Genomic DNA, 14,250 nt, shown 5'->3' with positions numbered 1-14,250 from the left:
TAAAAAAAACATGCATTGAAAATATTTCATATGATTTTTAAAATTTTTCAATACTTAAGAATTATGCTCTTTCATCTGAGCATTGTATTTTGAAAGCATTGCAATGCATGTTCCCATTGCAATTGTTAAGAATAAAAACATACGTATACATACAATAAAAAAAAATTTATCAGGATAACAGAAAAAATTTTAAAAATAACCTGAAAAACATGACATTATCTAGATTATTATTATCCGGGATCAATTTTTCTTTTGATTTTAAAAAAAAAAACCTTTTCATGAAAATAATTGCACATTTTTAAAATTGGGAAAAGCACCTTATTCCTATTATTATTGAAAAAGATAGATACTTTTGATCTTAACTTGTTCTATAAGTGCATTTGTTAAATAATTTTAAAAACTATCAGTGCACGAAGTTTGTGATGGTCTGTTTAATTTTTAGAATGTTTAGAGACAACATATTTTATCTTTACATTTGCACACATTATTTCAAACATATTATCACAAAAGAGTAATAATACTTAAACATTTAAAAGTTACAAATCAAAAGTATTTATTCTAAGAAAAACAAACTCACTTTAGCTATTAAACTCTAGATTAAAAAGATTTTTATGGGAAAATTCAATTTTTTTTCATTTCATTGTAATTAAACTAAATCTATTAATATAAATAATAGAAAACTGAGTCAGAGTTACAAGATTTTTTTTCTCAATAAAAAACCAAGCCCGGTTTTTTAAAAAAGAACTTTGGTTTAAGACAATTTTTAAACTACATTAGTTTAAACCAGCCAACCCTGCACAAATCAAAACTTAATATCAGGATACAAGCATACATATTTGTCTGACTAGCTTTCTGATTGTTGTTGGAACATTTTTATTAGTCTAATGATTACACGAAATGATCAATAAGCAAAAAAATTCAGATATCTTTAGCTATCATCATCAAAAAATTAATAAAGATATCAAGTTACAAATCAGTAAATTGTTTATAATTTATATTTTACTATTTTCAAGTCTACATTTTACTACTTCAATTCTATTATGATTAAAACTAAAAATTGCTAATAATAATCTAAATGTTATGAAATATTGAAGTTACATAACCTTAAAGACATTGTATGAAAATGCAACACCTTACAATAAACATTTTATAACAGTTTGAAAAAAATGGCGGATGTAACATTTATAAATTGCATAATTTCACAATTTTTAAAATATGATACTTAAGAAGCACCATAATAAAATTAGTTATATTTATCTAGTAATGAATTTTATGCAAAACAGCATCCAGTTAACATAAACAATTAAAGTATTACATATAAAATAAGTATTAAGGCTTCATATAGGGCCAAAGAAAGAAATCAGAACATTTTTCAAAAATTCATTACATATTTTAAAATAGTAGGCATATACCAGACTACTTTTAAAAAGACAAACTTAAAAACAAATTGTTCTGCTTAAGTATAATAAAAGCAAATTTTATCCCAAAAGTAAATAAAATGTACTATATTTTATTTCAGAATAACTTTGTTAAGAATAGAAAGTTTTAACAGCTTCTAGTAGAATTTAACAGAGCACTGAACAACTTATAATTGAGTCAAATAAATTTGAGTCAGTTTGAGTCAAATAAATATAGCAAATTTTTATAGTACTGTGTCACATAAAAAATTATCAGTATCAATTCATTAACATTCCCTCATACAAAAATTTATCTAAATGTTATAGAATTCAAGATTTTTTGTTAATCAAATAATTAAAAAGAAGGGTTTTAATAATCTAGAAAACAGTATACATAATGCCTAATACTTTTTGTACATGAGTAATTTTGGGAATTAATCATCCTCAAATTAATGTTTAAAAATTCTATGATATGATTGCATTTGCTGATCGGAATTGATCATTTTCATAATCAGCTGAATCAATAATTGTGAAACTAAAAAATTTCATTAAACAAGATTTATTACTGAATATGCCGAAAATAATAAATAAGCATGTGACATAGGGAAAATTAGAAAACTTTTCTACTGGTCAGATGTAACGTTTTTAACAGTGCCCACTTACAAAAACATGTGGCCACTTTTTCAAAAGTTGAAAATTCTAAGTGATTAAAAATACTTTTCATGTAAATAATGCAAAGCATAATTTGTGAAGCATTTCTCAAATCATGGGGAACACTACAAAGATCAATTTTTAAAATAAAGAAAATTTTAAGAAACAAGTGTAAAATAATAAATTTTTCAACATATTATCAATGCTCATAATTCCACATGTATATAAATAGTAATAAAATACACAAGGTGCATATTCAATGAATAAAAGGCCAATTAGGTAGCAACTAGAAGACAATTTTTTAATAAACAAATAAAAAATTTGCTTTGTCAGAAATGATCAGCAGCTAATACCAACAGTACCAGAAATGAATTCCAGATGGCAGTGTGTTTTCGTTATTAGTGCTGCTAACTTCTAAAAAAATACTTATTTTCTAACTAACACCAGCTTGAATGTATGTGATCATTCCAGGAATTTATTGACTCTACTTTGTATTACTGCAATTACTATCTTTTTAAATATAAAAAGAAGAAATTTTTTACTTTTAGTTTGAAAAATTTATATTACAAAACTTAACTTACAATTGAAGTATGTATTTTTGTGATTCGATTGTGGCTGAAGTTGAGAAAAGTAATTGAATTCCAAAAAGGCCAAGTATGAAGAGGATCTGTAATTGGACACCAATGAAGTATGCCACAAAGTAAAATATCTGCTATGTTTTCCAAAGTTTTATGAACAATTAATGTCTTTAAATTTGCCCGCAAAATATCAACAGAGGTTAAATTCTTAGCCAGGTTGCAGTTGTATACCTAATAATTAAAATTAATTGACATTAATGTATTACATAGTATTCAAATCAAGTCAAAATTAGAAAGTTGAAAGTTGTAAAAATACTAAATCACCAAGATTGATGGAAATAGTAACAATTACTAATGCATTGTAGCAAGCCCCTTTGTCATCACTACGATAGGTCACACACTGAGGAAGCAAGCAGCAAGAAAGAGGCAGACAGGTGGTGCATTTCATACTTTTGCAAAGATATGCAGAAGTGATGTGCACATGCTAATGCAAAAGTAAGGGAATCTGCCTCCTGTATGTCTCTTACGACTTGTGTATGTGGTCTACCTAAAAGTTATGCACTTTACAGGCTTAGAGTGAAGAAAATTTGGATGAATTAGAGATATTTCTCTCAGATTCCTCTCTCATTCATCCAACTCTCTATTTCTTCTCAATTTGGACAAACTTTTCATCAATATTTCTTACATTTATTAACACAAGTAAATGCTTCAGCTCAGCCCATTCCTTTCTCTAAAATGCTAAGGTCTGGATTTCTTTATCACACAATGTTAGAAGAACCAGTTCTGAGCATGCTTGGGTTTGTGCTTTTGATCATTTTCATGTTCCGAACATAATAATGATGCAAAGTTTTATATCAGGACATGTTATAACAGCGAGATGAAACCATGATCAAGAGAATTGAGTGCATAAAGACACATAGTCTATTATGTCTTCATACTCGATCCTATGTATAATTTTGTGAATCCAACTCAAGGGATCCACTCCAAGGTGGGAGATGCATTCCCTAAACATGACACTTTAACTTGCATGCTTCATTGTTCAAATCTGGCTTCTTGAGTCAAAACAAGTCAAGGCTCATATGCACCAGGAAAAATGTTAAAACTTAAAACTTGTTCGGTATAGGTTTCACTTAAAAATTTAAAAAAATCGAATGTCATTGGAGCTAGACAAATTTACCTAGGAATATTAAAATATTTTTACAATTACAAATATAGTAAAATACAATTTTTCATTTTAGTATTATTACTTTTTTTAAAATGTTTCCAGGAACATACAAACTCTGACTTGTGGGAGACAAATTCACTATATCTCAACCTTATCAAATGAGATACAGTCCTTCGCCAAATTATTAGACGCACTATAAGATTCTATGCAAGTTTCTAATTATCAGAGGATACTATATAATTTTATTGTTTTTACGCGACTGAAACCGCTTGAACTTGTTTACATTCGTGTATCAATTGGTTAATATAGACGATATATAATGTAATATAAATTCAACGATTGGATAAATAAGATATATTATATAAATATAGAATATTTATTATATCAGGTATTATATTAGTATATTATAATAATTAGACCAAGTTATTAGATGCGCTGTAGTGTTTTAATAATTACATGTTTTGCAAGAGTTTATATATGCAATAATTTTATATGCAATAGTTTTACACTTAAACATACATGTAATGGGTTTTAATTCAGGAGATTTTTTATATACTTACTATTTGTATTTATTTTTAACATATAGCATTACAATGCTAACCAATTGATACACGAACATAAACAGGTGTAAACCGGTTTCAGCCGAGTAAAAACAATAATGCTGAATAGTATCACCTGATATTTAAGATTTTACATAGAATCTCATAGCGCATATAGTAATTTGGCCGTGGACTGTATATTTCATTGGGCAAAACACTTATATGTTTATAAAAGCTAGTTAAAGCAAAAACTTTATATGGAAATATAGTAAAATAAAGCTGTCTAAATAAAAAAGACATCACTCTAAATGTGGTAAAATTATTTTCAAAGCTTTGCTAATTATTAATGTAGTTACAGGTAAAAAGGATTTAGGGTATTTCCAAAATATAAATTTGAGTAAGAAATTTAAAATAGTTTTTGACAACACTCATAGAAAATATTATTAAAAAAAACATGAACTTGGCACTTTTTTCACTAATACTATACTGAACTTGGCACCTTTTTTACTGGTACTATACTGGTTATGGGAAGAATATTTGTTTCATTTTCAAAAGCTTGCTATATTTCATTTAATATGCTTGAGTCAGCCACAAAAAAAGTAAAGATAATTAAAAGAATTTAGTTACATTTTGTTTATAAAATCTAAACTTGATTAGGTATCAGAGAATTCATTATGAAAGAAATATTCTGGAACAATGGCAAAACAACACTAAGGTATGATTAATGACATGAAAGTTTTAAGTATATTAAATAGGAACACTTACTTCAAGAGTAACAGCACTTTTAAACAAAGACAGATCAAAAGAAAGTTCATTAGGGATAATATTACTCTGTTCCAAACACTCAGAGCTACCAATTATTATTAAATGCTTCAACTGTGTCACAAACTCTACTAAATGTGCTATGTCTTGTTTTGGGTTCTTGAAATCTAATAAAATATACATATTAATTTTAATTGCTAATAAAAAATACATAAAAAAATCTACTTTTAATGATAAAAAGATAGATGTATGATAATAGCTTTTGAATTGATCAGTAAATAACAGGTAAGGGTTTGTTCAAATATTATATAAGCATATGTGCGGCAATTGTAGACCATTCCTCCCCCCTTTTCAGCAAAAATTAGCAAATTAAAAAACCATCTTCTATGCTTACATTTGAAAGTTGCAACAACCTTCTTGTTTTCTACTCATACTTTTCCTTTCCTATTATGAACAAAAATAAACAAATCATGAACCCTTTAGATGATTACATGATACTTAAATGGTCACAGATAAGACAAAAAAATTTTTTAATTGATTAAGTGTTATTTTACAAATTTATATCAGAACAAAAAACAGTATCTAATTTTCTCTTTAAATGAGCTTTGGAAGGAAATGGGCTTAGTCTGTCCACAAAATGATCCACGGCCATTCATTGTTCACTCCCAAAGGAGCTAAAGTCCCTCTTGTTAGCAGGTCAGCGGGAAGTAACTCTTGCACATAGATAATTTTGTATGGATAGGAATGCAGGACTTTCCATAAAATTTTATGCACAATGCTTACAGGCCTGTCCAATGTTAGGGCAATTCCCTATGCACTGCATGGTTGCACACCACCGTTTGACTCCTTATGCACTGTTGTGATCACTTCTTCAAATAACGTCGAATCAATTCTTTTCCTTCCTCTACCACATTACACATCAAAAGAACCAGTCATTTTGAATTTCTAAATCATTTTCTCAAGACCCACGGCAGTCATCTCACAAACACCTTTTTTCAGACACTAGAGTGTACGGAAATGTTGCAAATCTACTGGTGCACAGTCAGCGCTCTAGTAAAAAAAAAAGCTTTACAAGCAGAGCACTATCCATAATTAAGACAGTCATTGCAAACTTCTCAGATGCGAAATGAGGAAAAGCCATTTCCTGGGGTTTTTATAACAATTGCAATGAGTCATGTGCATGATGCTTACAGCACCATTTATTACTAAAATTTGGAATTTTTTTTCTTATGTTTTATGCTTTCCCAATTCAATAATATTCTACACATATTTAACTTCATTCAAATTAGTGGTTCTTTTTATATAAATATGGAAACTTAAACTGTAATTATAATCACCCTGTACATAGGGGAAAAAATTAAAATCATCTCTAATATTGTCTAATTTTTTTTACTCTTATTTTGTCTAATTTTAGAGAATGACCTTTAAGCTAGCGTCAAACTATAAATAAATTTTAGAACTGATGTAAAACTAGAAACGGTTTAGAAAAAAAATTGTACATAATTTGTTTAAAAAAAAACTTCCTACTAAACTGTATTATTTTCTTCGTAGTTTGACAACCACAAACTAATTCAATTTAAAAAAAAAAACAAATAGGTTATAAGACCAAATAAATAACCTCAAACTTTCAAAAATAAACTAGTGAGTAGTAATGTTTTGACTATGAATTCGATGTCATCATTTAATTAAAACATACCATAAAAAATGTTAGCAAATTGCTCATACTGTATATTATATCATAGACCTTCAACTAATTTTAATCCTTCAGACATTGAAAATTATTTATATTTCCTCTTTGGTATTGAACAACATTAGAAGAAATTGATTTTGTAGTAGGAAAGCCATGATTATAAGATTTACAAAAGTTATAAACTTATATCTCTGACGGTTAAAAACTTAAAAATGATAATTTAATTCTCCCTTTATTATAGAAAAATGTGTACATGTGATTTATTTGCAATAACTTACAAGATGGATCTCCCAGTTTCAATCTTTCAGATATTGCATGCAGTTGAGTCGGAGTAAATTCATATGAAACACCACGTTGAAGCATTTCTTCACCTGTAATGTAAATAAAAATAAGTTAATGTGGTAGATAAAGTTTTACTCTCAAATGATTTATTAAAAGTAATATTATAAGAAAATAAGAAGTTGATCTTATTTAAACATATAGCAAAAATTTTTGTACAGGACAAATGCATATTGAGTTAAACAGTTAGAAATTTTGTTATTTGTAATATTGCAGAATATGGAAATGGCAACAATAATAATTTAAAAGACAACACTACAAAATTCAATTGGTACAAAACAAAATGAACAGCTTATACTCAGTGTAGCAAAAAAACACTCATAAATACAATTTCTCTAATGAGAAAATTCTTAGCATTTTTTTTCTTCCCAACATTCTTTGATAATACGAAGTCTGCTCTATTCTCAGCTTGGTAACACCTTTTGCATTAGTAGTGTCTTGTTTTTCCTATTTTTATAATTTTTTCTGTTTAAGTTTCAGTGTGCAAAAAAATAGAGGACCACCCTGAATAACTTTTGATCAAATTATCAAATTTTCATGTTCTAGGACTCAATCTGAATGGCTCGAGAGGTTGGCCTCCAATATGCCAATTAATAAATGCAAACGATATTTTAAGTTATGAAATCAGATACAAAAACATACTTACTCTGAATAAAGATACCTTTTTTCAACGGATTCGGATTTCTGACCCCCAAAGTATAGGGGTAGCCGCAATCTGGGAAATATGGTCCCAATAGGAGAGCGCTCAAAACTTTGGAGCTCTTAATGCAAATTTATTTTTGAATATTTTGCTATACCTCGAGAACTCTTTAAGCGAATTGGAAACTTTTCATGCACAATTATAAAATTTGTTTACACAAAGATCATTCCATATAAAAAATAACTTTTAGTAAATATTTATTATTTTTATTATTTTATTTAAGAATGGTAAAAAATTGAATTGTAAGGTTTACAATTTTTTGCATCATTTTAAAGAATGTAATTTTATATGGCAAAATACAAAGTTTGAACAAAATCCGTCAAAAAATTCTTGAGAAATTTAATTTTAAGAAAGTCAGACACTTAAATTTCTATTTCTTAGGCACTATTAAACCAATTAAGCTCAAATTTTGCATTATGTGATATGAAATTAAATTCTTTAAAATGATACAAAAAATTGTGTACCATACAATTCAAAAATATTGGGATAATTCTTAAATAAAATAATAAACATTTATTTAAGTTATTTTTCATATGATTGGATAAACTTTGGATAAACAAATTTTATAATTGCGTGCAAAAAATTTTCATTCTGCTTAAAAAAGTCACAAGATATAGTGAAATACGCAAGAAGTAAAATATATATTAAGGGGTCCAAACTTTGGAGTTCTCTCCTAACCAAACTATTGGGACCATATTTCCCAGAGAAAGTATACTTTTATGTCTGATTTCGTAACTTAAAATATCGTCTGCACTAATAAATTAACATATTTGAGATCACCCTCTCGAGCCATTACGATTAAGTCTTAGAATGTGAAAATCTGATCATTAGATCAAAAGTTATTCAGGGTGGGCTGTTTCTTTTTCTTTTCTTTCTTCTTTTTGTGCACTGTACATAGTTTTACATAGGAAGTATATATATAAAATGAACTTTTATAAAGGATATATGATTGTTGTAAGACTTCAGTATGTGCAAAACAAACACATTTACAAAGGAAATATGCATGTCATAATAATGTATAGAATGAAGTTTAACAACAATGTTCCTTATATGCATAATAAAGTGTTACAATTTGAAAATTTATTGATTGTAATGTGGACTAAGACAATAACCATTATGTCGCTGGTAGCAGAATTTGAGTCAAACTGCAGCACCATCTTCATAAATCAAAATTTACCTGCAACCCAATCAGGTGGAGGCTATTATTGTAAAAATTAGGCTTAAGCTATCATGTGCATTGCAAACTTTAAATTATCACATTCAAGGTAAATGAAAATTAAATACAGAAAATGTATTTTGTTTAAATTTAGTTTGAAACATAAGAAATTGTACTTAAAAAGGGAGATGGAATAAATTTATTTGCCATATAACCTTGTGAAAGAACGGGGATAGGGTATAAAAAATGGGTCATTTCCAGAGTATTCAGTTGTTTTAAGTTTCACTATGAAAAGCCAAAATAAGTTTAAATCATGTAGCTAAAATATTCATATCATTCCTTTAAAGTATACAGCAGAGTATTCTATAATGTTCTATTTTTTCCATAAAGATCATGTACAAATTTCTGTGTTTGCAGACAAATTGTCATGCTATCCCTGCAAAAAAAGTTTGGCGAAAAATTAAAATATCTCCGGAAAAAGAATTGTGTTTTATCGAATATCTAATTGAAGCGGTGTACCGCCTAATGAATTGTCTTCGGATACCAAAAGATGGAGAAATCCTTCTAATTGCTCATCAAAGAAGGTGGGAAAAAACATCTTTACTTAGTCATTTGATCTCTATTATTTATTCATTATTTGGAAATTTCATATGAAAAAGTATCTGCAGATGCCATGATAATCTGCAATGCCTGCTGCCATACTGGAGGGTTTCTGCGACCAAATTATGCCTTAAAATAATTGCCTTATATTTTTAAAAAAAATCTTGTTCATATTTTGAATACTATATAATGGTACAGTAACAGAATTTTCATGGAAAAAGGCTAAAGTCTTAAAAAAAGGTTGGATAAATAAGTGAAAGGAAAGATTTACTACAGAAATTAAGTCATCATCAGTTTCACATACTAGATATTAATTCATCAGAAGTATCCATCCTTGTATGTGTAACTGACAGTCTTCTACCAGTTCCATAGCATGGAAGAATAATGCAAGATATTAAGACTTTTTTTTCTTCTCTTTTTTCATGTCTTTTCATCCTCACATCATCCTCAACATTCAAAAGTAGAAGCAAAGAAAATGTATTTATAAACAACCGAGAATATTCACTGCGCTTTTTGAAATTCAGTTTGCCTTTTGTTTAAAAATAAAAGAAAAAACTAATTTTAGCATCTAGATTAAATTTTAAACTTCTTAAAAATGTATTTCTGACAATAAAAATTCAATATACAGTGACTTCTTAAAAAATAATAAACACATGACAGCACAAGATATATCCCACAGTTAATTAAAAAAAAATTTAAAAATAAGTAACCATAATAAACACACAAGAAAAATGAATACAATACAATATGACATATGACTTTTATAATTTAGAAGTAAATATTTAAAAAATTCTTTTTTTTTTTTTTGGAGATTTAAGATATATTTTATTCTGATAGTTTTTAATTAGACATGATTGAATAATGCAATCAGGTCATTTACAAGTCCAATGTATGCTTATGCAACAGAAAAATATTTAAGCAAACAAAAACATTAAGTTTAAAAAAATATAAAGATATTTTTAAAAGATTACTGCCATCAAAATATGAAATAAAAATATCAATCTAATTATACATTGAATATTATTAGTGCCTCAAAGTTGAAAGGTGAAGTTGTGGTTATTTTGGGAAGTGTTGTATCATCAATACCTCTTATCCAAGGTTATGCCAATGTTAAGCTGAATTAAATACAATAATACAAAGCTGTTTCTCAAGAGTTATGTTACAGTTTAACTGTAAATACACGATATACAAAAGTGTTTTTTAACATTTGATTTTAATATTTTTTTAATACACGTACCTGTAGAGAAGAAAGTCTCTGAGAGAGCGGCAGTAATGGCTCTTACTTCCTAAAAACATACAACATGGACAATTAAATAAAATTATTAAATTTCAGAAAAAAAATCATTTTAGACAAAATAAACAAAATAACAAAGCAACAAAAATAAAATTACAGTAAAAACTTCTATATCCAGAATGCATAAGAAATAGGCTGACTTAAGATAAATAAAAATTTCTGACATTTGCGCACTGAAATACTAAATTTTTCATATCACTTTATTTTTTTTGTCTCAAAAACATATAAAAATCAATAGTTATAAAAAATTAATAACCATAAAGAGAGAATATTATAAAATCTTAGAAGATTGATTTAGAGATGTACAGGTAAAATGATGCAATATAGTGAGCATGTGGGTAAAAGAGGAATGCACTAACTGTTTTATTTATTTATATTTAACATTTATTTTAACAATTTTAAGTTGTTTAATCATTTGATTTATTTATAACTGAGATACTATTATAAAAGAAATTATACATTTGCTATCATTTTATGCTTTAATTTTGTGCAAAACAAGATTATTTGTTTATTTTTATATCTATTTTATAAAAATTAATTTGAATGGTTTAAGCTGTTTTTTATTTGATAGGTTAAAATTTATAAATTTAAAATTAGTAAAAAGAAACAGGATGTGTTTGTGATTGTTTTGTGTTGTACAATTTTGCACGAAACAAGATTTATTTTATTTTATTTAATTATTAATAATACTTTGGAATTATTGAATTATTTTGAATTATTATTAAATTTTTCTATTAATTTAATGCATGTGGATAACTTATTTTAATCATATTTATGATCTTAAACACTTGGCTTACATATAATTCGAGTTTTTTAAATCGGTTTGTTAACGAAATTTGATTGTGTTGCATTTGAATTTTACACGATTGTACATGGTACTATTTTGTATAGGGTAAACCAACCAGTGAAGGAACATTTCATATATATTGATTAAAAATAAGAATTTAAAAGTTTTTCTTTAGATTGATTGGTAACAACAGCTTACTGCCAAACAATAGGAAGTCATCTAGCAATGTTTTGGATTGCCTGATCAAATAGACTTCTTTGGAAAGATTCTTGAATTTGTTATTATCTCTGCAACACCTTGTTTCTTTGAAAAAAATTATAAGGTGAGTGTTTGTATTTATATGTTTGAAGTGGAATTAACTGCATGTAATAGTTTTATTTTTCTCACTGTGAAAAAGAGAATTCAAAATATAGTTATTGAAGTTACTCTTTTTTTTTAAGCGTCATAGCATAATAAAGTACTGAGATAATGGGGTGTTTATTCACTGGATCACCAAACGATGAAAAACCAGTGAACAAGTGTTCCTTTACTGGGTTTTTTTCTAAGTTAATGAAAATGAAAGATAAACTTTAATTTTCTTGTACCTTTCTGCATCAAAAGTATGTTAAAAATACGAAAAAAAACTTCTAACCAGTGAGGGAACAGGCATGTTCCTTTACTGGGCATAGATTTCCCAGTGAATGAACAGTATGTATTAATATGTTGACACTTTAATTTTCAATTCATGATTACAAAAAAAAGTTAACATTTTCCAAGTATTTATATGTTATAATTTCAAGAATAGGCTTGTTCTTAAATATTTGTATAGCTTATAAATTCATAAAGAGCATTAAAAAATAACCAAAATTAAGTGTTCCTTTACTGGGTGTTCATTCACTGGTAAGAGCTGTTCCTTCACTTGATCTTCTTACTACTTGTTATTTGAACCTCTTAAACTTTAAAACAATATTATGTAAGCTAGGGGTGCACAACCTTTTTCAGTGAAGGGCCACATGCACAGCAGATTGACCAATGAAGGGCCGCATGGCAAAGTGTTTAGACCGACATATTGAAAGCAATTGTTGGTGGTGATTGTTATATAAACATCATTGTTTATATAACACTAAATTCCTTTTGTCGGTTAACCTTGTAATCTCTTTGCAGAAAATACAATGCTCTAAAACGTTTAAAATTAGAAAATGCAAAACTGATTACTTAAGAAGGAAAACAGAATTCGAAAATCAGAATCAATTTATCAGAAAAAATTAGATAAATTAAAATAATTAAAAAACTATAGAAAAATTGAAATTTTTTTTATCATATTACAAAATACAAAAGTCCATTTAAACATAAATTTTAACGTTAATTTTTTTTTCATAGAATTAAATTTCAAAAAAATAAATATTCTAGTTATTAATATAAATTCAAGTTAAATACTTTGATTTAAAGATAGTTTATAGGGTTAAAAATGATTAAAACTAAAACAAAACCCCTTAAGTGGAAAATAAGATTTAGCATTTATTAGGGAATGTACTTTAACTTTCAGGCATTTTTTATTTTAAATTAATAATAAGAGGCTGAGAGAGGGAAGAAAAAAAAAGAAAGAAAACACATTAAATTTTAAGGAACTATATTCCTTAATAATAAAAAACTATTAAGATACTTGTTTACAACTTTTTATGATGAATATATTTTTAACATGACACTTACTATTTATAATTAATACGCAATCAATTAACAATCAATAAAATTTACATTACTTTACGAAACTTATCTTGATTAAATTTTTTATACAGTTAAAATTTAATGATATACAAATCATTTCCCAGCATATAATCATAAATGATATAAAATGCTCCAAGAAGGTAGAAAATGGTTTAAAAAATTTCTTAATGGTTATACTATAATTTGCAAAATTTTTTAATATTGTGATAATTTTATCTACTTGATCATGTGATATTTTTTGAGCCATTAAATGAAAATGTAATGATTGTATTTAAAGACTGTAATTTTGTAATTTGTAATCTAATCTTACTAAATTTGTAATCTAACTCTGTAATTTTGAACAGGACAAATTCATTCTGGAAAACAGTCTTTCGACGGAAGCTGTTGTTGTGGGTAGTATTAAACTTAGAGCAAATAACATAATCAGTTTTGGAATTTGTCCTAGATGGTGTTCTTCCTTTCTGGGTTTTTAAATCGCGGAAATACAAATAGCGATGTGTTATTTTTTAATTGCTTGAATACGAATTGCTATGAGTTATTTTTTAATTGCTTGAATACGAATTGCCATATGTGATTTTTTAATTGCGTAAATAAAAAACTCGATGCTTGTTTTTCAAATCGCGTGAATACGAATCGTGTGGCTTTTAAATTGCGAAAGGACTACTCACAACACTTGATTTTTAATATCAATGAATATGAATCGCGATATATGGTTTTTAAAACGCGTGCATATGAATTGCGAGAAAAGTAGCAACGGATGATATTTTAAACGCCAGAACACGAATCGCGATATGTGATTTTAAATCCCGTAAATACGAAACGCTATGGATTATTTTTAAATCTCGTTAATGTTAATACGAAATGCGATGCGTAATTTTCAGATAGTGT

The 14,250-nt window shown here is 27.2% G+C and overlaps 1 protein-coding gene across 3 annotated transcripts in view; it reads right to left on the bottom strand.

The window, feature by feature from the left end:
* Positions 1 to 14,250, bottom strand: part of LOC107449681 (uncharacterized) — a 42,084-nt gene that overhangs the window by 16,699 nt on the left and 11,135 nt on the right. For 2 of the 3 annotated variants that reach the window (XM_016065287.5, XM_016065288.4), the window contains exons 4-7: positions 10,815 to 10,863; positions 7,061 to 7,153; positions 5,096 to 5,259; positions 2,630 to 2,857 (exon numbers count right to left, since the gene is read on the bottom strand). In XM_016065287.5, coding sequence (XP_015920773.1) covers positions 2,630 to 2,857; positions 5,096 to 5,259; positions 7,061 to 7,153; positions 10,815 to 10,863 — 534 coding nt within the window. The remainder of the gene's footprint in view (positions 1 to 2,629; positions 2,858 to 5,095; positions 5,260 to 7,060; positions 7,154 to 10,814; positions 10,864 to 14,250) is intronic. The other variant, XM_043041834.3, reaches the window with a different exon arrangement.

The sequence above is a fragment of the Parasteatoda tepidariorum genome, chromosome 12 (assembly GCF_982258835.1).
Source record: "Parasteatoda tepidariorum strain Cologne lab strain chromosome 12, Ptep-v5.0, whole genome shotgun sequence".
In the NCBI taxonomy this organism is placed as follows: Eukaryota; Metazoa; Arthropoda; class Arachnida; order Araneae; family Theridiidae; genus Parasteatoda; species Parasteatoda tepidariorum.
The sequence above is the reverse complement of the archived record's forward strand: the minus strand, read 5'-3'. Positions and strand labels throughout refer to the sequence as shown.